General features: G+C 46.3%; 1 protein-coding gene across 2 annotated transcripts in view; it reads left to right on the top strand.

Moving 5' to 3' along the window:
- The window catches only part of VSTM2B (V-set and transmembrane domain containing 2B), a 128,020-nt gene that overhangs the window by 37,122 nt on the left and 62,915 nt on the right, over positions 1-27,983 (top strand). For both annotated transcript variants that reach the window (XM_068259742.1, XM_068259741.1), the window contains exon 5: positions 12,863-13,238. In XM_068259742.1, coding sequence (XP_068115843.1) covers positions 12,863-13,238 — 376 coding nt within the window. The remainder of the gene's footprint in view (positions 1-12,862; positions 13,239-27,983) is intronic.

The raw sequence follows: 27,983 nt of genomic DNA, 5'->3' as shown, positions 1-27,983 counted from the left end.
ACTTACTTGTGGATCCAGGACTGGTGCTCAGCACAACCTTGTGAGAGCCTCCGACACATGTACGTGTGGATCCAGGACTGGTTCTAGTCAGCACAACCTTGTGAGAGCCTCCGACACACTTACGTGTGGATCCAGGACTGGTTCTCAGCACAACCTTGTGAGACCCTCCGACACACGTACGTGTGGATCCAGGACTGGTTCTCGGCACAACCTTGTGAGACCCTCCGACACACGTACATGTGATCCAGGACTGGTTCTCAGCACAACCTTGTGAGAGCCTCGGACACACGTACGTGTGGATCCAGGATTGGTTCTCAGCACAACCTTGTGAGAGCCTCGGACACGTACGTGTGGATCCAGGATTGGTTCTCAGCACAACCTTGTGAGAGCCTCGGACACACGTACGTGTGGATCCATGATTGGTTCTCAGCACAACCTTGTGAGAGCCTCGGACACTTGTACATGTGGATTCAGGACTGGTTCTTGGCAATGCAGAGAATCCCTGATGATTTAGGCCCCATGTTTTGGCTGTGTGTAATTTTTACCAGACATATAGCCCCACCCACCTAACGTCCTCCATTGCCTAAACCTAACCACCCATAGCTTGAAGACTAATGTGGTCTCAATGAAGATCATAGGTCAGCAGCAACTAGGCATTCAGACTTTTTCTGTGCATCATTCATGGTATAACAACAACACAATGAGATAGTGAGTTAGTGAGGAGGGCAGATGTAATCAAAAGAGACGGCACTGAAGAGTGATGGGGAGGTGCAGTGGCAAACCCAGGATTTTCAAGAGGGGGATTCCTGAAAGGCCTCTCTCAGCTTCGCACAATACAGTATAATAATATAGTAGGACATCACGCTGGGTACATATAATGCAATTTCCCGTACGACTGACAGGATCTGACAATTATTTTATAAATGTCCGATCTGCTCCCGATTGACAACGTGATCGATCAGGAGCAGTTTGGATACAGATATGAGGACAGCCGATATTGCTAATGAAGGGGAAAGTGAAGCATTAACACAGCAGGGCACAGGGCTGTGCTCATACCTGACTCTGTTAAGTTCTCCAGAGTTGCTCCATGCTCTGTACACACGCTGCTGCTCCATGCTCTGTACATGCTGCTGCTCCATGCTCTGTACACACTGCTGCTTCATGCTCTGTACACACTGCTGCTCCATGTTCTGTACACACGCTGCTGCTCCATGCTCTGTACGCACTGCTGCTGCTCCATGCTCTGTACACACGCTGCTGCTCCATGCTCTGTACACACGCTGCTGCTCCATGCTCTGTACACACGCTGCTGCTCCATGCTCTGTACACACACTGCTGCTCCATGCTCTGTACACACGCTGCTGCTCCATGTTTTGTACACGCGTTGCTGCTCCATGCTCTGTACACACACTGCTGCTCCATGCTCTGTACACACGCTGCTGCTCCATGCTTTATGCACACGCTGCTGCTCCATGCTCTGTACACGCGTTGCTGCTCCATGCTCTGTACACACGCTGCTGCTCCATGCTTTATGCACACGCTGCTGCTACAGGCTTTGTACACACACTGCTGCTCCATGCTCTGTACTGTACACACACTGCTGCTCCATGCTCTGTACTGTACACACACTGCTGCTCCATGCTCTGTACACACGCTGCTGCTCCATGCTCTGTACACACGCTGCTGCTCCATGCTCTGTACACACGCTGCTGCTCCATGCTCTGTACACACGCTGCTGCTCCATGCTCTGTACACACGCTGCTGCTCCATGTTTTGTACACACGCTGCTGCTCCATGCTTTATGCACACGCTGCTGCTCCATGCTCTGTACTGTACACACACTGCTGCTCCATGCTCTGTACTTTTCCCCAACGCTGCTGCTCCATACTCTGTAGACACGCTGCTCCATACTCTACACACGCTGCTGCTCCATGCTCTGTACACACGGTGCTGCTCCATCCAAAGTCAACTGTAGCAAGGAAAGAAAGGGGACAGTGCTGTGAGCTAGAGGATGCCTGCAGATATTCTGGTGTCTCAACTTGTGCTTATTTCCAAACTCCCCTCTGGCCCTGGTCTGAGGGGGGATGCTGGGCAGCTGTAACCCCCCACCCCCTGCATCTGCCTATGAGTTGGACACTCTGCCATGTGTTTACTGCAATTGCTCCCTGCCTTCCTGTTTGATATCAGAAGCTCACAATCAAGCTGATTGGTATCACCATTTGAGTTGGGAAGACATGGCGGTTAATTCCAGCTGTTTTTGTTTTGTTTTTTTATACAATTTAAAAAAATAATTAATTGGGGGAGTCCTGTCAGTGTTATGCGAGTCTTCCTGCAGTTTGTGCTGTCAGAGTTCAGAGCAGCGAGGCTGTATAATGAGCTGTCACATTTGCACAGAGCGCCATCTGCTGATTGTTTGCAATAATTGTGTAGTATTCCCAGGCAACATTCCTATTTTCCTGTTTTAAGAAAATAAAATATGTATTTTTTTTTTATACAAAAGGACTGAGTAAAAAATAAAACTCAGAGTACCCTTCAAGGCAGGGCCAACACTTACTGCAATCGCACATTGAATGCAAAGAGCTGTACATACAATATCCTGGTATGAGCCACCCGCAATTCTGCAAAGTTTTTTTTTTTGCATTTCCACATTGCTGTTTTTGCATTTGCATTGCGGGAACAAAATTGCCTGCATTCAACTTGTTTCTGCAACAATGCTACAAGCATTTCATATCCAATGTGGTTTAATGCTATGACTTTCAAGAGGAATTGTGGGGAAAATAATGTAATGAAGACAATTGCTTATTTTTTTTATTATACTCATTTATAAATAATTAAGTGTTTGCCCATTGTAAAATCTCTCCCCCCCCCAATCTACATTTACTGTCACAGTGGCAACATCTTTAGTCCTGCCAGGTGATCTATGCAGAATGTTTGGTCCAAACTGTGCAAAATGGCGCAGGGAGATTTGGGCGCACCATAGGCCATAATACAAATTATGACTATAGTGGCACACAGGCAATAACTTGGGCGCCCTCAAAAGACGTGGCCCAAATTACTTTAAAAACAGCGTAATTTGGCCACCAGCAAAAGCTGGCAGCCAAATTACATCTCACCTCTTCCCTAGTCTATGGCGGCCTGGAGGGGGAATAGTAATTAACGCCACCGGGACTTCACCCTGTGCCCAAATTTCCCAGCGCCGCTTTTGGTTACATGCATGTTTGGTTACTGGTTCCTAAGTCAGTAAAAAAATACCTGGTCTCCAAGAATGGCTGGGGGGGGGGGGAGGCTGGAGGATTGGGAGGGGCTGCTGCAGGAAATACAAGGAGGCTAATTCTAGCGTGGCTGTGATAAACTTGCTGATGCCAATGGAGGAACTTGGGTGCTGATCACTTGCTAATGACGACGCCTGTGATAACTATGACAGTATGTTCAGTTTGTGCCCCATAGTTGTCTAGAGATAGGGGCGCCCAGGGCAAGTGCCATACGTGCATCCTAGTAGATACGCCTCTGGGAGGATTGCGCATAGTTAATCAGCCTAGGCTAAACATTCCTTTCGAGTGTAGGGTACATTCAACATGCAGCAATATATAGTTATAGGAATCATAGCGATAGGAAGTGTTTCTGATGCTGTAACCAGAATAATTACTGTAAAAGTGGTTAGCCATAATAATTGACTGCATTCAACTATATGTCACTACAGGGCCTCTTTAAACCCATTTCAATGACTGAAAAAGACACACAAAAATGTGAACCCAGTGAAACGCAATTGTGGTAAAATATTTGCGCTTTCGCCCCGCGTTTGGGGGAAGTTGAGGGGATTACGTATGACCTCCGCCGTGTCTTTCAGTTAACGTTTAGTAACAAGGTTTCTTTCAATAATCATCTAGTTATGGTGCCCCCCAGCAAAGCTATTCATCCGTATAATCACCGCACCAATCTCTCCGAGAACTCATGAATTATGAATAAGGTTTGCATTTATTTATTAACTAAGAAAGCATAGCAGAAGCTCAGCGCCTTCACCAGAAGGTCGTAATTAGACTAATGTCATTTTGCATGCTGAAGATTACTTGGAAGCCGTCTCCTCTCTCCTCTCGAGCTCAAGTTCACCTTTACCAAATGTATACCGGTATATCCATCTAGGATCAGGGTGCAGAAAAACACCACCGTTCCTCTCAAATTGCCCCTTCCCTCCAGCTGACCAGCTGCCTCCTAAAATTCCACTTTTTATTCAATATTTATCTTCTGCAATATCAGAATAGCTAAAATGCTGCATCCCCGCTGCAGAATGCTGTGTTTAAACCCCCCCAAATCCCCGGGGAAAAGTGTGGGCAGCGCTTCCTTATAGAGGCAGTACTCAGGGCTTTAGCTCTGCCTCTACTCGCGTCAATCCCCACCTTTCCCCGCCCCTCTCAGGGCCTGAGCCCGCCACTAATGCAGTTGTGTCCGCTTCTGTCCGCCGTCTTCTTTCACTGGGGGGGGGGGGGGGGGGGGAGAGGTGGCGATCAGCGGTGATTGATGCTAATGAAGGCAGAGCTACTGCACTAAGTTCTGCTTCTCTGGGCAGCAAAATTCATGACTTTGAAAGTAGTGAATTTTTGCCCCGGTATTTGAGGGGTTTAAAAACGGCATTCTGCCGTGGGGGTGCAGCGTTTTAGCTATTCTGATATTTCAGAAGAGAAATATTGAATAAAAAGTGGAATTTTAGGAGGCTTCAGAGTCTCTTTAAGGAGAACCCGAGGTGGCTGGTAAGAATCCTATTAGCAGACAGAGGCTGGGTCTGCATATAATGCCCAGCCTCTGTTGCGATACTGTTTCCCCCCAGGCCCCCCCTGTGCTCTGCTTGCCCCCCATAAATCACACAGCCGTGCTAGCAGGCTGTTTACATGTGCAGTGTCACTCTCGCCGCTCCCCCGCCTCCTCTATGTCGCCGCTCCCCACCTGCGTCCCTTCCCTCCCCGCTGATAGGAGGAAAGGGATGCAGGCGGGGAGTGGCAATATAGAAGAGGCGGGGCATTATATGCAGACCCAGCTTCTGTGTGCTAATAGGATTCTTACCAGCCACTTCGGGTTCTCTTTAAAGCCTACTGAGTATCTGAAAATACTAAAATCAAACAGCTTACTAATCAAAGTGCTTAACTGCAGTCATCGCTGGATTTCAGGCAAGGCCACATAGGCCATGGCCTAGGGCACCAGGAGAGCAAGGGGTGGGCTGTGGGCAGAAGGGTAGCAGTAGCAGTTAGCCTGCCAAACATTCGTCGTACTACACAGAATTTGCACATTGTGTTGGGCGGCTACCAACAGCCGGGTGTGGCACTCCCCCGAGTGCCACAGCCGGCTGCTGGTAGTCCCCCTGTCCCCCACAAAGGGGCAGTGAGCAAGCACTTACTGAGCTACCTGTCAATTGCTCATCGAATGTGCCGATCGCCAAGAAGCTTACAATCTAAACCCTGCCATCATGTCACTAACTGTCCTTAGTGGATCTTATAAAGTGATCCCGCCATCACTTCACTAACTGTCCTCCGTGGAGACTACAATCGACTCCCTGCCATGATAGGGGGGGGGGTGCGGGGGGGAGGTTTAGGATGCTGTCAGTCCGGGGAAGCTGGTAATAGTGGGCCTTGGGTGGTAAAAAGTACAAATCCAGCCCTGGCTGCAATCTCTTTCCAGCTTCAGTCACTGCAGGAGAGTTTCTGTACATAGGCGGGACGCAATATTGGCATACATTTTACATAATGGGGAACCTTACTATTGTTTGTAGGGCTAGTGGGATCGAGCATGAATAATACAGGCTGTGGGCGGCCCCAGACAGGCCATGAGGCAGCAACCTGCATTTCTACCACCATATTTACACTTCAGCCCTCAGTCGTGTTTCACTTTATGCATCCGAGCAATTTTCACCTCCCATTTATTTGCCAATAACTTTATCACTACTTATCACAATGAATTGATCTATATCTTGTTTTTTCCGCCACCAATTAGGCTTTCCTTGGGTGGTACATTTTGCTAAGAGCTACTTTACTTTAAATGCATTTTAACGAGGAAGAATAAGAAAAAAAAACAAAATGCATTATTTCTCAGTTTTCAGCCATTATAGTTTTAAAATAATACATGCCTCCATAATTAAAACCCACGTATTGTATTTGCCTAATAGTCCCGGGTATTACACCATTTAAATTATGTCCCTATCACAATGTATGGCGACAATATTTTATTTGGAAATAAAAGTGCATTTTTTCAGTTTTGTATCCATCACTATTTATAAGCTTATAATAAATAAAATAGAAATATTTCAACTTTACATGGATATATAAAAAGTTTAGACCCTTAGGTAAATATTTACGTTTTTTGTTTTTTTTATTGTAATGTTTTGGTTTTTTTTGGTTTTTATTAAACATTTTATTTGGGTATTTTTGGGAGGGTGGGGTGTAAATAGTAATTTTTTTTTATGTAAATGTGTTTATTTATTTTTTTACATGTAGATGTAGTTTTACTATTTGGCCACAAGATGGCAACCATGAGTTTGTTTACATGACGTCACTCTAAGCGTAACATGTACGCTTAGAAGGATGTAAGAAGCAGAAAGAGTGAGGCTTCCGAGAGATGCAGTCGCTTTTTCTGGCGGGGAAAGGGATCAATGATCGGCACCATGTCCCGAATTCATTGATCCCTGGACTAACGAACCATCGCCAGGGGAGCGCACATGGCCTTTTGGACGTAGCCTCTATGTCCAGAAGGCTTAAATGGTTAAAACTGAGCCATGCATGGCAGTCCAGCTCTGATTTGGGCTATATGCTGCCGGGGGGCAATTTGACATGGTTTGGTGGGAGGATGATGCTGTATATATTGTAGAGATAGCACTGCACGTGTGTATAGCACTCCTGACAAAGCCCTTAGGGGTGAAACATGTTGAGTAATAGGGTGATTGTGACACTGTATATATTATGAGCACTCCATAAGTGAGCCAAGTCCTGTCGGCTGTTCCAGCCTAGTTGACACACAACTGACGCGAAGTAGGGCTTTTTGGCGCCTGCCTCTCTACCGCGTAGTGCCGAAGCTTGGCATGGCTAAAGCAGTAAATAGTCCGTACCCCTCGCACAAGGTAATTCGTGGACCCCAAATTACATCTCCCTCCAAGTTGCGACGACTCAGAGGGGGAATAGTATTTAAAACTATGGCATGAACCAGTCTACATTTGGTCATAGTGCTAATGCTAATCAGTGTGATAACATGCGCATTAACAGATGCAGTAAAGCATGTACCTTGTATGTACTATATGTATATATTCACACCGCATGTATTACACACAATGCAGCTTTTCCCTCCATTATGATCCTGCTTTTCCAGGATATGCAACACAACAGCCCATAAAGTCATGATGTCCCAGTCTCTAGCTGCAGGTTAATTAATCGATCAATTTCTCTCTCTTCTTGGGGTCGCGGAGAAGTTCTTTGCTCAGCACTAAAGGTTATCATACCGCCCAACTTTTTGAGATAAGAAGAGGGACACTTAAAGTGAACCCAAGATGAACATAAACTGATGAGATATATAAATAGATCTGACCTCCTACTCCTAGAAATTACTTTATTAGACATCTCATGGTTTTATTTTCTGTATAAACGTACACAGTCAATTGTCTCTGCTCAATTGTAGTGTCTCAAGAGTCCCAGGGTGAAAATACATGAACTGTTGACCTTTTTACCTATCTGCTGCAGCCAGAAGCCCAGTTCTCTACTTTAGAAAGTGTTTTATAGCTGTAATTTTTTTATCAGTGAGGGCCACTGTACCCCGAAACTGTCAGTTGCACAGCTGGATGTTCACTCTTTCAGGCAGAGGAAAAGTAAAGGAGCACAGCATAGGTGTCTGTGTTCTTGCCACTATATATACACGTCTCAACACGTCACATGTCATCTCAGGTGCACTTTAAGCCACGCCCCTGCCACACCTCTAATTTCGCCCTCCGACAGTCCCTTAGTCCCTCCGAAAGAGGGACAGTTGGAAGCTATGAATTATGAGGCCTTATTTATATTTGTATATATTCATCTCCCCAGCAGAGCCACCATTTCAGGCGTATCATCCATGTACAGCAGCCCCTATCTTTCATACAGCTCCTTTCTTCCATGTCTTACAAAGCCTTCTTTTTTATTTGCCATATTTAAAGTGGAGTCACAATTTAGCATACCACACAATAAAACTAGTTTCCCTACTTCTTACTGTCTAGATAGTTAACCTCCTTGCATTTGTCCCAAAGTAATGTCATCTGTGTAGAAAATTGCAAGTCCCTCCAGCTCAATTGCTTGGAGCTGCCACTAAATGGTTGTTATACTGTATATTCAGTTCATTCAAAAGCTCTGAAGTGAAGGAAATGATCCTTCCTTAGCTCACAACCTCTGCACAGAGAAAATCTCTGACGTGTTTTCTTGGTCATAACTACTCAAGTAAGTGATCAAAGAAGCTGTTGTGGCAGCTGCAATGCCACTTTAAAAAAAAACAAAACATTTTGTAGACGTTTGACCCTAGCAGTAGCTAATCTATTTGGAGTAAAGGGGAAATCTCAGTTATACTTCCTTTTTTGCTTTCCTGGTGGAAGAAAAAAATACTCAAAATATGAAATTTTTGCAGTCAAAAAAAAAAAAAACACAATGCTTACCCTCAGCCACTCCATACCTCCTCAGTTAAGACAGCAGTGCCATCTCCTCCCTTCTGCTGTGCAAGTCAAATGAAATGCTGCTGCTCCCCTGCCCCCCCCCCCCCCCCCCCCCCCCCACTGTCAGACTCCTCACACAGCACAACAAGCTGCTTTTCTCCAATGATGATCTCTTGACCTTGTTCGCTTTCCTCTGACTTCTGCTCCTGCTCTGACTGCGTGTAAACACACAGTACAAACATGCTGCCTCTACAGTCTGAGCCTTATGCAAATATTTCACCTTGCTTCATCAAAGAACCGGCCCTGACTATCTCTCACTGGTTGTTCCAACTACCTGTCACTACTGGCTGCCTGTCACTACCTACCTGCCACTAAAACCAGCGGATCACTATCTGCCTGCCATTAAAATCTATCACTCCCTGCCTGCCACTAGAATCTACTGCTTCCTACCAACGATCACTATCTACCCACAAGATTCTAAACATCACTACCTGCCCACCACTAGAGAATCTACCAACCTGCTACAAAAATCTACATACCTGACCACATTCAGCTTACTGCAGACAGGCAGGTATAAGTATCTCTCTACTACAATGTGCCAATGTGACTCTAAACTTTATTCTGATCCTTTTTATGACTTTTTAGTTTTATTCTTTTAATTTATTCATGGTGTGCGTAATTAGGGGCTGAAGGTGCATAGGGGACATGCCTAATGGAACGCCCACTCATGCCAACAGTGGGTGGGCAGGAGGATGTGGGGTCCAGACAGGGCCGGTTCAAAGACTTTTTGCTGCATGAGGAAAACTTGTGTCCCCCCCCCCCCCCCCCCCCGATTTTGAATGACCGCACAGCACCCAACAATTTACTTTGCTTCATGTAATGTTCTCACATGACATGCTGCAGCTCAACTCAATACAATAGCACACTGACTGGCTGTGAGTCTGTGACAAACAAACTGCTCACCCTCAGCCGCTCCATTCCTCCTCAGTCAGGACAGCAGTGCCACCTCCTCCATTCTGCTGTGCAAGTCAAATGAAACACTGCTGCTCTCCTGCCTCCCCCCTTCTCACTCACTGTCAGACTCCTCACACAGCACAACAAGCTGCTTTTCCCCAATGATGACTTCTTCACCTCGCTGTCCTCCTACTCTGACTGCATGCTGTTAGTGTAAACACAGTACAAACATGCTGCCCCTGTAATCTCTGCGCCTGATGCAAATGGTTCACCTTGCTTCATGAAAGAATCGGCCCCGGGTCTAAATGCAGCGTCTAGATGCTTTCCTTTCTATAGGTAAGTACTGTATCTGGGTTTTTTATTTTTTTTATTTTGCCTCGGGTACACTTCAGTAGAGAAAACATTGTATATAAGGTTATGACTATAGAGAAGCTGGACAGTCGGAGCCGCTACAATTAGGCAGCTATTGTTCTCCAATGCGTGTTTTCTTTCCTGTGTGTCAGAGAGACTCGGGGGAGATTATACAGCAGGCCCGTCTCCTAATCAGTGGCAAGGGGACACCGTGTGAAAGGTTGAACGCCGCGGCTGCCACGCAGGTATTGACTGTGACCCCTGTGACAGCGGAGATCTCCGGCTGGGTCGCATTTCATTATCTTTGTCGCAGGTGTCGCCATAATGTAATTTAAGTGTAATTGATCTGAAATCAGGCCCATTCATAGTCGCCACTTCACAGCTTTGACTTCAAAAGATTCTGGAAATCTAAAAATAGGCCGTCCTCTGGAGGAATACTCGCCAGCTGTCAGACCTTCACTCTCACCAGTTGTTTTGAAATGCAAGTTGTGCGTTCAACAGGCCCTAGGCACCTGCATAAGTTGCCCTGTGAGTGACCTGGCTTTGTATGACGGTGATCGTTACCCTAAGGGTGCCAGTTAAGAGCTAATGCCGCCCATGGGCAGAGGAGGGTTAAATGTTGGGGTCACATGCATGGCCTACTCTGCTATGTCTAAAGGTGGAGGCAAAGCATGTGTGTTCAGCGTGATTGGATCGGGTGACATAAATCAGTTCCATTGTATTTCCTGGATGTGCAGTGGTCAGAGATCAGCTACCAAAGAGTTATCAGTGGAAGAGAGACAGATTGTGAAAGTTTGGGGGTATGTAAGGGGAGGTCAGTTTTATCACTTTGCATTAGGTGGTTCGTTTTAGGCTGGGTTCCGTGTATGTGGGCCGCATCGCCGACGCCAACGTACTTACAATTTCAGCGTCACCCATTGACTTTCATAACTTCCTCTGCATCTCTACGGTGGGTAGGAGGGTGCCACTCTGGGTGGAGAGAAAGGTGCCACTCTGGGGGAAGAGGAGGGTGCCACTCTGGGAGGAGAGGAGGGTGCCACTCTGGTTGGGAGGGCAGAAAGGTGCCACTCTGGGTGGGGAGGAGGATGCCACTCTGAGTGGGGAGAGGGTGCCACTCTGGGAGGAGAGGAGGGTGCCAATCTGGGTGGGGAGAGAAGGGTGCAACTGGGTAGAAGGGTGCCACTCTGGGTGGGGAGGAGGGTACCACTCTGGATGGTTGGGGAGAAGGGTGCCAGGTGGTTGGGGAGGAGAGTTCCACTCTGGGGAATGTGGAGGGACGAGTATGCCGCTCTGTGGGGGGGGGGGAGGGTGAATTGGAGGTTGCCAGTGGACAGAGGAGGGAATGAAGAAAGATGAAGGCACCAGCCGCAGACGGCCGCTGAACTGTACTAATGCCGGGAGCGGAGCCGACATCACTCCTCCCTCCCTCTCCATCATGTGACCCCCTCTTGTGTCCCCTTACTAATGCAGAGAACTTGCACAGCGGGCATTTAGTTTACCTTTCCATTCCGGTGACCGGCTTCTTTTTACTTCCTGTTTCCCATGATGCGAAATAGGAAGTAGGAAGCCGGCCATCGGCATGGAAAGGTAAACTAAACGCCCGCTGTGCAAGTTCTCTGCATTAGTAGGTGGATACAAAAGGGGGTCACATGATGGAGAGGGAGGGAGGAGTGATGTCGGCATGTCGTCCCCCCTCCCTGCATTACACTTCAGCAGCCGTCCGCAGCTGGTGCCTCGACCTTTCTTCATTCCCTCCTCTGCCAGCCAGGACACAAGGGGCAGTTCCACGGGACAGAAGGACTCCTCCCCCAACCCGGGACCGCCCCGTCGAATCCGGGACAGTTGGGGGGCCTGCTCACCTTATGCCAATATATTCCAGCCACCGGTGCCACTGTGAACATAGCATTACAGTATAGTTGTATTGCATTATCAATGTGATTGTATTCCAGGGGTGCTGCCAAGGTGTTTGTGGTCCCCCCCCCCATGCAGGAGAAAATACTCACAGAGCCTCCTGTCTTCTAGCCTTCCTGCAGCTCTTAGTGGCTTTCTGACGTCCCCTGTGTATGGCTCTGGGCATGTCACCTGACCCGCGTTGCCGTGCAGGACACCGAAAACTGCTAGGAGCTACAAGAAAGCTAGAAGACAGCGCTGGACACTTGGGGAGTATTTTTTGCCCTGCAAAATCCCCAAAGCACTGACCCCGTTATCCATCAGGCATGCCGGTTATTTGAGACTTCCGGGTGCCTGAGTTCCAGATAACGGGGACTTTGCTGTAATTACTGACACATGAATTATACAGGTCTTGTGGCTAGTTGAAGCAGTTTTGTCACTGATTATATGTAAGTAGCCCAGAACCTGCATAACTTAGATGTGTGATTATTTAAAGAGAAACCGTAAACCAAGGATTGAACGTCATCCCAATCAGTATCTGATACCCCCTTTCCAATGAGTAATCTATTCCTTTTCACAAACGGATCATCAGGGGGCTCTGTATGGTTGATATTGTGGTGAAACCCCTCCCACTGTGTGATGTCAGGACCATGGTCCTGATAGTTTCCTGTCTGTGAACCTCATTGCATTGTGGGAAATAACAGCTGTTTACAACTGCCAAAAAAAAGCAAGCAGCATCTCCTTCCAGTGACATCACCTGCCAGCAGTAAAATGTCACTATGTAATAAATGTCAGAATGTAAATCAGGGAGAGGAAAGATTTTACAATGGGCAAATACTCACTAAATCATTTATAATTAATTTTTGTAAAAATTAAGCACTTTTTTCATATTTTCACTGGAGTTCCTCTTTAAAGGGACGAGTTGGCATCCCTGCCTGAGTAGCATTAGATCTGCACTGATTTGTTTCACTTGTTGCCCTGATTCTTCCAGTAAGTTTATTTCTTGCTCTCTTCTCCCTGCAGACGGTCCGGGTACAAGGCAACGACATCTCGCACCGCCTGCGGCTCTCCAACGTTCGGAAGCTGGACGAGGGGGTGTACGAGTGCCGCGTGTCGGATTACGGAGACGATGAGACTCAGGAACACAAGGCCCAGGCCATGCTGCGGGTCATCGCCCGCTACTCCCCGCCCGACATGCAGGCCGCCGAGGCCGTCTCCCACATCCAGAGCAGCGGGCCCCGGAGGAATAATCCCGGCAACAGGGCCACCCCGGAGCCTGGGAACAAACGCCCCAACCCTCCGGGAGAAAGCCTGGCTCCATCACAGGGCACTGCAGCATCCTCCTCCGCCTCCCCTGCTCCTGGAAAGACAGCCATCCTGCGGCACCAGCACGGCTCGGGTAAGCAATCTGCTGTTCTGCGCTGCCATCTAGCGGCCAGAGCTGGGAACTGTCATAGGGGGGAGAAAGCAAATGTTTGAATTGCAAGATGACTGAATTCTGATATATGGCATTTGTCCTTTAACTAAGGCGACTGAGGGGCATATTCACTAAACTGTCATAATCAGAATAACGTGCAGCAGAGCCTAATGTGTTGCTTAGCGCTTTATTTGACCCACAGTAAGTGCCCTTTTCCACTAGCTGCGATCCGATCGCAGCCGTTCTTCTGATCACTAGAGCACTGCGATAACATGTAAATCACGGTGCTCATTTTTCACTACGACACTTCGTTGGTGATTAATCGTGCTACGTTCCCGACGGTGGCACAGTGCAACGCGGATGGTGGAGAAAGCAGCTTGCGTAATCGCAAGCGCAAATCATCGCGCTTGCTAGTAAAAAAAGGGCCCTTAAGGTGGCCACACACCATACAATTTAAAAGATCCAATTTTTCACCAATTCGATAATTTCAATTGTCCAGAGAAATCAATAGCTTTTCTTTGTTTTCGATCGATAAATCTGATCGAATTTCCCATTTCTTATTTTTTTTGGGGGGGGGGGGGGGGGATTGGACATGTTGGAAATTTCAGACCAACTTTATCTAGAATTGTATGGTGTGTGATGGATTGTCAATTACTTGATGTACAGCTCCAATCAATTTTTTTATGAGCTTTCAATTATTTTATTCGTGATTGGGGAAAAATTGAACATAGGTGGGTGGTACATTGGTCAGATTTTTGAATTGTTACAAACAGTCAGAAAAATTGCTTGCTATTCTTGAATTGAACAGACATTTAAAAAATTGTATGGTGTGTGGCCACCTTAAAGGTGGCCACACACGATACAATAAAATGATCCGATTTTACGGTAATTCGATAAAAACGATCAGATCTCCCGAAAAAAATCGAAAGCTTTTTTTTCATTCGACTGAAAAATCCGATTGGATTTCCCGTTTTCTTCGATTTTTATCGATCCGGAATGCCAGATATTTCTCTTCAATCTTTCTAAAGACTGTATGGTGTGTGTTACATTGCCAATTTATTAATATACACAACCTAGCAATTTTGTCAGAGTATCCAATCATTTTTATCATAATTGGGGAAAAAATTGAACATACGTGTGTGGTACATTGGTCATATTTTTAAAATGTTACAATTAGTCAGAAAAATTGATTGCAATTCTTAAATTGAACAGGTATTTAAAAATTGCATGGTGTGTGGCCACCTTAAGACTTTACACACGTTATTTTGCTTACTGCAGTTTAGTGAATACGACCCATAATTATCTACTATCTTAGTTTACGTTCCCCAGGTTTGCTTAAAGGGTACCTAAACCGAGAGGGATGTGGATGTTTCCTTTTAAACAATACCAGTTGCTTAGCAGTCCTGCTGATCTCTTTGGCTGCAGTAGAGTCTGAATTACACACCTGAATCAAGACTGCAGCAAATCCAGTCTGACTTCAGTCAGAGCACCTGATCTGCATTCTTGTTCAGGGGCTGTAGCTAAAAGTATTAAGGTAGCCATACACTGGGCTGATTCCCCACCAATCGACAGCAGATTCGATCACTGGGATCGAATCTTCTGGCAAATCGTTAACGTTAACACTAATTTCGATCTATTTCGGGATGATCCCGTCGATCGCTCCGTGCGGGAAATTACAGTTGATCGCCCGCGGGTAGGGAGCGCTTCGCTAGCGGCATTTGAGTGCCCGACGACCGACGCAATACAGCTGCAATACATTACCTGATCCGGCCGGGGCGTATCCCCCCCGGTCACCGCTGCTCCGTCTCCGTGCTGGGCTCCGGATCCAGCAGGCTTCGCTTCTTCCTGTCCCGGCAGGAAGTTTAAACAGTAGAGGGCGCTCTACTGTGTAAACTTCCCCCAGACTGGAAGAAATAAAGCACGCCGGACCCGGAGACCAGACCAGAGCGGAGAAGAAGACAGCGGAGACCGGGGGAGTCGCGCTGGCGGAGCAGGTAATGCATGCGGGGGGGGGGGGGGCGGCGGCAGCACCACCACCACAGATTGTGATCGGTTTCAGGCTGAAATTTGTTTGCAGTAAAGGCAGCCATACGATCCCTCTCTGATCAGATTCGATCAGAGAGGGATCTATCTATTGGTCGAATCTGATGGCAAATCGACCAGTGTATGGCCACCTTTAGGTACACAGGATCAGCAGGAGAGTCAGGCAACTGGTATTATTTTAAAAGGAAAAATCCATATCCTTCTCCGTTTAGGTTCCCTTTAAATCAGGATTAAACTGTACACATGATGAATAACAAAATAAAAAACAAAACATTATTTGGCTCGCTCACAATAGATGTGCTGTACCTGTAACACATTTCCTGTGTATGAAGCCTGTTACCATGGTAAATACTTTTCTTGTGCTTGACTTTATTGTGCATTCATTTTGACCTCACTTCTGCGTGAAAAGCACAATTGCTCCAACATGTTTTTTAGGCTTCTTTTACTCTGCAAGTCGCAATTCCAATTTACGAATCTGATTTGCGATTCCGATTTTCACTGGATGCTAGCAACACAAGGGGAAAAAACACAGCACACTATGTTGGTAGAAAGAACTTTAGTATGATACGCTTAAAGTATAAAGTCTTGCAACTCTTGTGGTACAAAAATATCAAAAATCTTTATTGACACAAATACAAAAATATCTTAAAAGAGGAGGTCTCTGCAGGATGCTCCTTATTTGCATGAATAATCACAGGGATTCCAGTATTTTGTAATGAAAAAGGCTTTCAAGAAATTGATTGGCAACGACACGCTCGTTTCGGGCATATAATGCCCTTCATCAGGCCACTGTATAAGCACTTTCTACAAAACCAAACAGAGAAATTCCAGTTAAAAACATTAATAAAATATATTCAGAAATGAGTACCAACACCCTACAGAGAATGACCAATGAAAAGAGTGAAAACAAAATGTGTTCCTCACAGGTCTCAAACAGGGACCTTCACACTATGTCAAGAAAGATATAGTATCTAATCCTAGAGAAAGACCACCAAGAGAATAATCAGCCCATGTGTCAGATACAATCTGGCCAAACCAACCTGAGGAAGTAAATATCGACTCAGTGGCCATTTTGTTAGAGAAAAAGTAGGTAGAGCATGATATCAGAAAAGTAAAGCCTCTACGAAAAAGGCAACAACAATCACATGGGGCCTATAAATATCGGTCCCAGTTGTTGTACTAAAGAAGAAAGAAATGCACCTATAGACATATAGAGAACCCATAGATGATACATGAGCAAAAATATACATACATATATATATATATATATATATATATATATATATATATATATACACACACAAACCTGTATCTCCTATGAACAACACATGGCAGGAGCAGGCAAAGTAACAGAGACTACGTATGGCATAGCAAACGCATATTACACCTGATAGAAAAGAAAAAAAATGAACAGCATAGAAATGGCTTGCACTCCAGGGCAACGCGCAAAAACGCATATGACGACCAATACATATTAATATAACTGTATCTCATGTATACTGCCTCCATAACAATTGTGGAAAAATATGGCAAATATATACTGCCTCCATTGTAGGAATGGCAAAGTGTACTGCCTCCATAATAAGTATGGCAAAGTTGTAACAGCAGGAGAGACCATATTTTACAACGTACAAAGAACACAGCGACCAAAATATATCTATATCACTGCATCTCATATATACTACCTCCATCATCAGTGTGGCAAGGTGTAACAAGTATATGCTGTCTCCATTATAAATATAGCCGAATTGTAACAACAAAAAAGAGAAACCATATTGAACACAGTAGTAACTTCTCATCGCCATAAGAGGACACCAGATGGTAATAAAAAGTTCAAATGACCCTAATATATCAACATAGGATATCCTATATGGCCCATAATATCACCCCACTACACATACAGTCCTAACACTATAGGTTAAAAGCGACTAGACTGGGTCAACATGCCAGACTAACTACTGATGGTACAGAAAATGTTGCAACAGGAGACCAGTACCAAAATCCATAGATACTTACAATTCTGATGGCAGGGAATGAAATCACCGAGCAGCTATAGACAGAAGTGCAGCTGCAATGGCGCTCTAAACATTTAAATATCCCCGTCTGGCGTCTCCAGAGCGCCAGAGCGCATGACACAAAAACCTGCAGCCAATGGTGGAGAAGATCCGGCGGGAACGCAATGAACCCGGTACTGCGCATCCAGCAGGCATCCGTAACCACGCTGGAGCGCAAGTCGGACATGTCCATACCGGCAATGCGCGTCCAGCGTGTACTCGTAACCACGCTGGAGCGCAAGCCGGAAGTGGCAAGTAAAGGCTCCCGTCCCACATAAATCAATTGCGCACAGGAAACACAGTTATAAAAAACCACGCCAGAGCGCATAAATGAATGTAAGGGCTCTCACACAATACGCAAAAGAAGGATAAATAGAAAAAGACCTTCACAATAGGGATAATCCCATTGGGACATACTCAGAATACAATGTATTAACCTCAAAAAAGAAGAAAGGGATAACCAAATATAACAATAACCAAAGCGGCTACACATACAAAGAACCTCTTAAAGGGGAATGCAACAGAAAATGAAAAATAATAAAAAAAAAGGGGACCCAGGTCTCATAAAGACAGATAAACAATATACACTTTGGTTTAGGATACCGAATAGGAATGGCCAGAAAATAAGGGAGAGCAAGTATACATGTATACATATAAATAAAACACTGTCCCAAGGTGCAAACCGTCAATGCCAAGCAGGTGTACCTTATCTCCATACCATGTGAGCCACAGGAAGGTGAGTGTTATATATGAATAGATCATTATTGACTGGGGATCGTCCAGAGCTAGAAGAGAAGAAAATTACAGTAACCAATTATCACAGAAACATAACAATACAACTGCATTAAAGGCTACACGTAACTACACACGAAGGGGAAGTATTTTATGATCAAATATTGTTTTTACTGTGGCTTATATTCCGCATTCATACCATAGGGGATAAGGGTTTGTAAAGATCTAATCCACTGGGCTTCCTTATGCAGCAAAAGGGCTTCCCTATCTCCACCCCGTCTAAGGGGGGGCAACGATTTCTAGGACAAAAAAACGCAGTTGGTTTGCTGCATGTCCTCTTTCGATAAAATGCTGTGCAACCGGTGAGTCAATCTCCAAGACGCTTAAATTACGGCGCAAAACCACGTTGATATTGGACCTATGTTCTATTATTCTTTCCTTAACTGGCCGTGTAGTTTCACCAACATACAGTTTGCCACAGGGGCATTTAATCCCATATACAACGTATGGGGTAAGACATGTGGCATAGTATTGAAATTTAATTTGATGACCCTTCATAGGGTGATTGAAGGTTTTACCCTTCATCACCAGCTGGCAACATGAACAACCGAGACAAGGGAATGTCCCCTTACGGTTGGGGGCGAAAGCTGTCTGGGGATTGACTCGACCTGAGCCGATGTCTGCTTTGATAAGATGATCTCTAATCGATTGGGCCCTCTTGTAGGCAATCATAGGTGGAATTTTAAATAATGGCACTTCAGTCCCCATTGATTTTAAAATAGGCCAATGTCGTTTAATCACTGAAGTTATTTGTGGAGATATAATGTTGAACGAAGTGGCAAGTATCATCCGATCCGCCCCCTTATTAAAACACAGCATGCAGGACTTAGGCCTGGTTCACATCAGGGCCGTTTCTGTGCGCTTTCCACAGCGCACTGCCCTGTGCGTTCAGCAAGGTATTGATTTTTCCATGTAACTAAATGTAGCTGGTTCACATCTATGCGCTGCGCTGAGCAGCGTTGTTACAGAAACGTAGGGTTGCATGCATTTCTGTGCGTTGAGCTGGAAAGCGCACAGCAATGCAAGTGAATGGGTCCGCTTTTTTAGCGCATAGAAGCGCGTACAAGCGCATAGAAGCGCATGCGTTTTTTACCCCTAATTGGAGAAAAAAATACATTTACATACAAAAACAAAGTTTTATTGACAACTGCTGCTGCTACAGTAAGCAAAACGTGCTTTAAAGAAGCGCAGCGCACAGAAACGCGGACTAAAGCGCGCACAAGCGCATGCGTTTTTTACCATGCGCTTTAACACGTTTTTCAGCGCAGCAGATGTGAACGAGGCCTATATTGCATAAAAAAATTGCATAAGAAAATGCATGTAGTGTAAGGGCCTGTGCACACTGCTGCACTTGCGCAGCATTTATAAAATCGCATTCGATTTTTAAATAGCAAAGCCTTCATGAAAATAGAAAAATCGCATCGCACCAGTGTGTACAGGTCTTCACGATTTTCTGGATTTTTCAAGAGACCTGGCGATTAAAAAACGCATGCGATTTTAAAAGTGCAGCACTAGCGCAGCAGTGTGTACAGGCCCTAAAAGAGGCCTGAGGGCTCTTTAAAGGACAATTGAAGTAAGAGGGATATGGAGACTGCCATATTTATTTCCTTTTAAACAATACCAGTTGCCTGGCAGTCCTGCTGATCCTCTGTCTTTTATACTTTTAACCATAGCCCCTGAACAAACATGCAGCTGATCAGATGTTTCTGACATTATTGTCAGATCTGACAAGATTAGCTGCATGCTTGTTTCTGGTGTGACTCAGACAGTACTGCAGCCAAATAGACCAGCAGGGCTGCCAGGCAACTGGTATGGTTTAAAAGGAAATTAATATGGCAGCCTTCATATTATTCTCACTACAGTTGTGCTTTAAGGCTTCTAATTGCACTGCAGCTCGCAATTCTGATTTCCAATTTGCAATTCCGATTTTCACTGAAAGAATGGCCTAGTCACCCCCTCCTGGACTGCCCTGCAGAACAGTAGCGTTGTTCGGCGTCGTACTACATATGTAGCACCACCCCTTATTACCTGTCCCAGTTCCTCTAGATCCTAGATCTCTCCATTGAATATCCTCCCAGATGTCCTCCCCCCCCCCCCCCCCCCCCTTCAACAGTAAAAAAAGATTCAAAAATGTGCATTTCCAAGTTCCAAACCGTGCATGCACCCAAAAAGGTGCGCATGTGCAGTTCAGAATTGCTCGCCGACGCTCTGGAGAATTTCTAAAGAGGTTGGGAAGAATAGAAGACTGTTTACACGATATGAGAGGGACACCAAAAATAGCAGGCATGATCAGGTGGCTAAGGATTAGGTAGTCTAGCCCACCATGGCCTTCATTCAATTGCTTTTTTCTTAGATTCTGGGGTGTTTTAAATAGCCGCCACTTATATGAGGGATCAGGGCGGGATTTCTGGAAAGGCCACAAACGCCCAGGCCTTGGGCAGCTGCAGGCCAAGGGGCGGCTGGACATGGAAGAGAGGTTACTACATATGAAACAGGAGGGTGAAAATAGGGAGCAACACATGAAAAAAGGAAACTGAGGCTCAAGGCTGCTGTTGCGTAAAAGAAAGGGGCTGCTGTACATCGGTGATACACATAGAAGAGGGGGCTACACATGGAATGGAAGGGGCATGGCTGCACAAGAAAAGAGAGACAGAACATATAAGGCCTAGGGGCACAAAAAGTATAAATTCGGCCTTGTGGGGGATTACCACATTTCACTGACCACTATTGACAACCGGAATGTATGGCATATTTTTAATCTTTCATTTCTGTGCTAAGAGCTAACAGGCACAGAGGAGGCGGAGTTTCTGGTAGGTGGGGTTGGAGATTCTGGTACTTAGGGAGGGGCTTCCAGTATCACAGCCACTGATAACTACTGCCTTTCCCTGTGATATTAGAAGCTCCACCTCCTTATCTACCTTCTAGCTAGACAAGGAGACACGACATCACCTTTGTTTACAACTTCCAGCGTGGATTTGAGGGGGACTAATTTAGTTTTTATGTCATTATGCTGTGTGAGGAAGGCAGCACACAATTGAACATTTGTGCATAAATTCAATCAGCCTTTAAAAAAAAATACATTTATTTAGATTTATTTAAACAGACCTATTGAGTACACAAGAAATCAAAGCAATTTGAATACACAAAACAAAGATGAAAATCGTCACTGCACATAACGTTATGAATATTAATAAAACATATTTTTTTGCATAATAACTTTTTCATTCCAGTTTTTGTGGTTATTCATCACAAATGTGTAATAAAATAAGTAGCTTGAAGCTAAACTTTAGGATCGTAAAAAATTAAGCAATAAAATTATGATTTGCATAAACCCGCTGTTAAAAGCAATCTGTCCTGAAATTTCAAACAAAAACGAAAAATGTACTTCCTTGAAAAAACGTTGTAAAATGCATCCATGCGTAAAGCAATGCCTGTGCCGTAAGGTGGAGGTGTGTGGCAGGGCCATTTCTAGTCTTTTTGTCACTTCAGGCAAGAAATCCTGTGTCACCCCCCCCCCCCCCAACACACACACACACACACACACCAGAAAAAAAACACACGTACACATTAAAGAATGAGTTTCCCCGCAGGCACTTCGCGCGGAGAAACTCTGCCTTAGAGAACAATAGCGTGCGGAAGGCTGCGAATCCCATAGCGGTGCTGATGGGATTCGTCTGCGTCCCCGCAGACCCGGAAGTGCCGGCGCGCGTCTTGCAGACCCGTGGGGCTCAAGTGGAAACGGGCCCTAAGGTGGATACTTCAAGTGAATGGGAACCGCATTTAAAAAAATGAGACAGATACCTACCCAAGGAGAGGGAAGGCTCTCGGTCATATAGAGCCTTCCCGCTCCTCTCCTGGTCCCCTTGTTCCAGTGCTGGCTCGCCCGGTAGCAGTATTTGACAAAATTAGTCAAATACTGCTTTACCTGGCCGAGGTAGGCTTCAGAAGTCTTCAGGGAGCCCGAGTGCTCCTGAAGAAGGAGGCACATGGTGACAGAAATAGTCATGGGGATAAAGGGAGGCACAGAGGGACAGGAGGAGGCCTGAGGGCCAGAAGGAGTCACAAAAGGGGGGCAGAAGAAGGCACAGGGGGACAGGAGGCGGCACACAGGGGACAGAAGGGAGCACAAAAGGGGATAGAAGGAGGCCAGAGGGCAAGAAGGAGTCACAATGGAGGTTAGAAGGAGGTAGGGGGACTGAAGGAGGCACACGGGGGCAGAAGGAGGCACAATGGGGGACAGAATGAGGTACAAAAGGGGACAGAAGGAGGCACAGGGGGACTAAAGAAGCCACACAGGGGCAGAGGGAGGCACAAGGACCAAAAGGAGTCACGGAGGAGGACAGAAGGAGGCACAGGAGGACTAAAGGAGGCACACAAGGGGACAGAAGGAGGCACAATGGGGGATGGAAGGAGCCAAAATGGGGGACAGAAGGAGGCACAAAGGAGGCACAAAGAGGGACAGAAGGAGGCACAATTGGGAACAGAATGAGGCACAAAGGGGATAGAAGAGGCAAAGGGAGACAGAAGGAGGCACAAAGGGGGACAGAAGGAGGGACAAAAAGGGGAACGAAGGAAGAACAGAGGGACTGAAAGAGGCACAGGGAGACAGAAGGAGGCACAGGGGGACAGAGGGAGGCTCAGGGAGAGGAGGTAGCATTGGGGGACTAAAGACAGTAGAAGGCACAGGAGGATACAAGGAGGCAGAGGGGGACTGAAGGAAGGGGTATAGAAGTAGGCACAAAGGGGCACAGAAAGAGACACAGAGAGGCAGCGGTTGCACAGGGGGACTGAAGGAGGCACATGGAGACACAAAGTAGGACAGAAGGAGGCACAGGGGGGCAGTGATGGCACAAAGAGGCGTAAGGAGGCACAAAGGGGACAGAATTAGGCACAGACTGGGAAAGAAGGATGCACGGGAGGGGGGCACAGAGGGACACAGTGGCAAAAAGCTGCAACTTACGCTACCCAGATGCAGCAAAAGCAGGTTATAGAACACCCGTGGGGGCAGGGCTTAGTCCACGGGTGAGGCTTCATTCAGGGGAGGGACTTAATATAGGGGGATGGCGCCCCCAGGACCAATGGCACTCCAGGCCTGTAATGCCTATGCCTAAAAACACCCCTGGTGTGTGGGAGGGGTAATTTTGTGACATCATCAGGCATGATTTAGCTACAAAACCACATAAAGGGCATGTCTGAAGCTCAGCTTCATACTCTTAACATCTCTCAAGCCACGGGGCTCTGTGCTGCATGGAAACGAGCCGTAACAGTTTTGTTTGCCAATTTGTAACTGTCCATAATACTGGAAGCCCCGCCCCTGTCATACACACAAATAGACACAGCCCCCACCCTCCACCACTTCTGTAGACAGACAGGAGGTAGCATGTTTCTCATGGAAACAATGTAGAGCACTAGTCCACACTGCCCCATTGTGTTAGCTGAAGAAGTGGAGTGTACAGCAGCAGAAGGAGCGCAGTACATCTGTAAATACAGTTATCCTTTAAGTCCTTCACTTTGCCCATAAGATTATTTGTGGAAATCAGGCTGTCAGTGAGTGTTGGCTGCGTTTTGTGGTCTCCGATGAATCTTCAAATGATATATGACATGCCACAATTAATGCTATAGCGTACTGGTTATAGAAAAAACGTAACCAAGAATTGAACTTCATCCCAATCAGTAGCGGATTTCCCCTTTCCCATGACAAATCTTTTCCTTGTCAAAAATGTATCATCAGGGGGCTCTGTATGGCTAATATTGTGGTGAAACCCCTCCCACAGTGTGATGTCAGGACCATGGTTCTGTTTACAGCTGTTTCCAACTGACAAAAAAGCAAGCAGCATCTCCTTCCACTGACATCACCTGCCAGCAGTAAAAATGTCAGAATGTAAATCAGGGAGAGGAAAGATTTTACAATGGACAAACACTGACTAAATAATTTATACATAATTATTGTAAAAATGATGAAGCACTTTATTACATTATTTCCACCGGAGTTCCTCTTTAATGGCTCTGCCTCTGAAACAGGAGGCCAGGGGTTGAACCTCGGCTATTCCTGTCCAGTAAGCCAGCACCTATTCAGTAAGGTGTACTTGGGCCAGACTCCCTAACACAGTGTTACTGCCTATAGAGTGGCTGCATATCTGGCACTCCAGGGGGAAAAGCACAATATAATAGAATTATATTAATTATGATTTGAAAAATACATTGCATTGCTGAACTACCACTGTCCCATCCTGCTGCCCGCTTGAGTTCCGAGCTCCGGGTCTTCAGCAAGCACAGAAATCCTGCGTTTCGCTTCTTCAGATGTTAAATAGCCTCGGCGATGCCAGCGAGCGGCTCCCACCAGAGCACAAAGTGCAGCCAGACAGTATTTGAGATTAATAATTAATAACACAAACAGTGTCGTTTGCCTCTTCCCTCTCGGTGGGACTCTTCCAGCAGCCAGAGGTGATGAGATGAAAAGGCCACCGAGTCCTCCTCGCTAAGCGTAGCCTGCTGAGCCGAGATTGTCCTCATCAGCAATCTATAGATCTAAAGGGCTGGTAACTTAAAGAGAACCTGTTGTGTCAGAGATATGGAAGCTGCCATCTTTACTTCCTGTCAAACCTGGTCATTCATCTGCCTCTGTACTGCCTGTATCACTGACTCTGAGGGCGGGTGCACACCAGAGCGGTTCTGAAGTGATTTTTAAAACGCTTGCGGGGGGAAAACCGCTTGGCTAATGAAAGTGAATGGGATGGTGTACACGAGAGCAGTTCGTTTTTTCCACAAACGCTAACTCGGGGGCTGCAGCATTTTTTAGATTTCTGAGGCATTGCTGCCTCAATGTTAAAGTATAGGAAAGTGGAAAACCGCTGAAAAACGCAAGTTCAGAGCGGTTCTCCAAGTGTTTTTGTTACAGAAGCTGTTCAGCTTTACTGTAACAATATATGAAATCTGCTACACAAAAACGCTCCAAAAATGCTAGGCATGTTTAGAAAACCTCTCTCCACATGCCTAGAATCACTCTGAAATCTGCTTCAAAGACCTCTAGCATTTTGCAGATCTGCTATAGATTTTTGGTGTGCACTCGGCCTGAAGGAGTATGCAGATCGGAGGCTGTGATTTCTCACTCTGTATGCTTGCTACAGGTGTAGGACTCCGTCACTGCAGAGAAGTGTTTTTTGGACAGGCCAAAGGGGATGACCAGCAGTCAGAGCTGTGGTTAGGGACATGGAAGGTGTGCATGAAATGGAGGTGAAAGGAAAAATGGACGCCTCCTATAAGTATAAAAGATAAATACCGATTTGAATTGGGCGCCAAAATAAACTGGAAAAATATTTGCAGAGGTAATGACAATAGTAAAACATTGGTAAATATTACCGATATTTTACTACAACTAAACCTAATCCTACTCTCATATAGAACCCACCCCCTCTGATGCCTAACCCTAAAACCTTCCCTCCTGATGCCAACCTTAAACCTCCCCTTCCTGACGCCTAACCCTACAATCCCCTACTGATGCCTAACCCTAAAACCGCCCTTCCTGATGCCTAACCCTAACCCCCCCCCCCTCCTTCCTGACACCTAACCCTAAAACCCTCCCTCATGATGCCAACCTTAAACCCCCCCTTCCTGACGCCTAACCCTAAAACCTCCCTTCCTGGCACCTACCGTAATCCTAAAACCTCCCTTCCTGACGCCTAACTCTAAAACCCCCCTTCCTGACCCCTAACCCTAAACACCCCCTTCCTGATGCCTAACCTTAAAGGGATACTGTAGGGGGGGTCGGGGGAAAATGAGCTGAACTTACCCGGGGCTTCTAATGGTCCCCTGCAGACATCCTGTGTTGGCGCAGCCACTCACCGATGCTCCGGCCCCACCTCCAGTTCACTTCTGGAATTTCTGACTTTAAAGTCAGAAAACCACTTCGCCTGCGTTGCCGTGTCCTCGCTCCCGCCGATGTCACCAGGAGTGTATAGCAGAAGCCCAGTATGGTCTGTGTCTGCGCAGTATGCTCCTGGTGCCATCAGAGGGATCGAGGACACGGCAACGCAGGCGGAGTGGTTTTCTGACTTTAAAGTCAGAAATTCCAGAAGTGAACAGGAGGCGGGGCCGGAGCATCGGGGAGTGGCTGCGCCAACACAGGATGTCTGCGGGGGACCATTAGAAGCCCCGGGTAAGTTCAGCTCATTTTCCTCCGACTCCCCTACAGTATCCCTTTAACCCCCCTCCTAACTTTATCATTTTCGAAGCAATTCATTTCAAAACGATAATTTTCACACAACAAAAAATGTAAATACAAAAGGCAATCAAATTCTAAAACTATAATGTTCTAATTTTTATTGGGTAACCAATTTCTGCTTTGGGCGCCCAATAGCCGATATTTACATTAGCCTATGGGGTGCCCAAATCGTCTACTAGCTGAAGGGGCGCCCACATTTGCTGCTTCCCATGGAAGGGCCTGAGATAACATGGAGCAACTACACCTGAACTGAGAGGTGTATATGGAGGTTGACATATTTACTGTAGAGTCCTGGTTATCCGGAACTCCCCTAACCAGCAGTCTCAACCAACCAACACAAATCACCGGCAGCACTCACGGTGGGGAAGGCCAACATCTTAGGCTGTTTGGGCCCTGACTGGGTTCCATGGCTCCCCCAATGTTAATATACTTCCAATTACTGTATTTTAACATTCAATACACAGATCATGGTATGTGTATAGAGTGTGGGGTATAGTACTGTATTAGCTGAGCCCTTAATTCTCCTGTCTCCACTGTGGGCACCACTAATCTGAGGTCTCAATGCTGCAGGAAGAGAAAAAGAGTGTAGTGTCCTGTATTCACCATGACAGGCACAAAATGGCTTCCCTCTTGCTTAAAGGAAATGTCAGGCAAAAAACCCTCACCCCCCTACTCCCTTCTCTACTTACTTGGGGCTTCCTCCAGCCCCTTGCAGCCAACAAGTTTACGTTGCCTGCACAGTATACTCCGGACAACGTGGACTTGATTGACAGCGGAGCTCACGCAGGCGCAGTAGAGGCCTACCTCGAGGCCGGCCTCTGCATTGGCAGGGTCCCCGGGTCGGCGGCTGAGAGCGGAGCTGTGGCGTGGGACATGTTGGCTGCAAGGGGCTGGAGGAAGCCCCTGATAAGTAACAGAACCAAAACCGAAGCTCCAAAGATGTTGAGTGCGTCGGTGGGAACGTGATCGAGGACGTGCAAGGCCAGGGCCACGCAGGCGCAGTGGCCATTGACTAGCCAGCCCAGTCGCCGAAATTGAAATGAAGCGGCTGCAGGGGACTGGAGGATCGTTCCGTGGCGGCGCGGGCACAGGGCGACTGTAGGGGGCTGCTAGGAGCCACAGGAAAGTTCAACTCTTATTTTTAGCTTCAGTTTAGGTTCCCTTTAATACAGAAATCACCTGTTGCTGCAGTCGGTTAAAAACAAAGAGAAGGTGAACAGTCAGAGTGTCACTCGGACAATTTTTTTGACTTTGGAGTTTACACTTTAGGTCTGCTCTCAGGTTTCCTTTAAATTTGCATCCAAATCAGAATCATTTGCATCTCATTAACCATCTCTAATAGCAAGAACCTTTCGCGTCTCCCATATTTACAAATGATAATTTTCTTCATTATGTTTATAACGTCATGATTTGGCTTTCTGGAAGCAGGAAGTCGGGATTCCAGAGAGAATATATCACCACGGGCGTCCTCCTGAGATACCGTAAGCCTGCCTATGACTCAACTCTGCAGCAACCGAGCAACGCTACAAATGTTGGTTTTGGTCAGAGCTGTCCTATAATTGGACCGCAGTCCCTGTTGGATTCTCACCCCCTTGTTTAGAGATCTTCTTCCTTTTC

The sequence above is a fragment of the Hyperolius riggenbachi genome, chromosome 11, assembly GCF_040937935.1.
Source record: "Hyperolius riggenbachi isolate aHypRig1 chromosome 11, aHypRig1.pri, whole genome shotgun sequence".
NCBI classification, from domain to species: domain Eukaryota; kingdom Metazoa; phylum Chordata; class Amphibia; order Anura; family Hyperoliidae; genus Hyperolius; species Hyperolius riggenbachi.
Note: the sequence above shows the minus strand (reverse complement) of the source record. Positions and strands in the feature narration are given on the sequence as shown.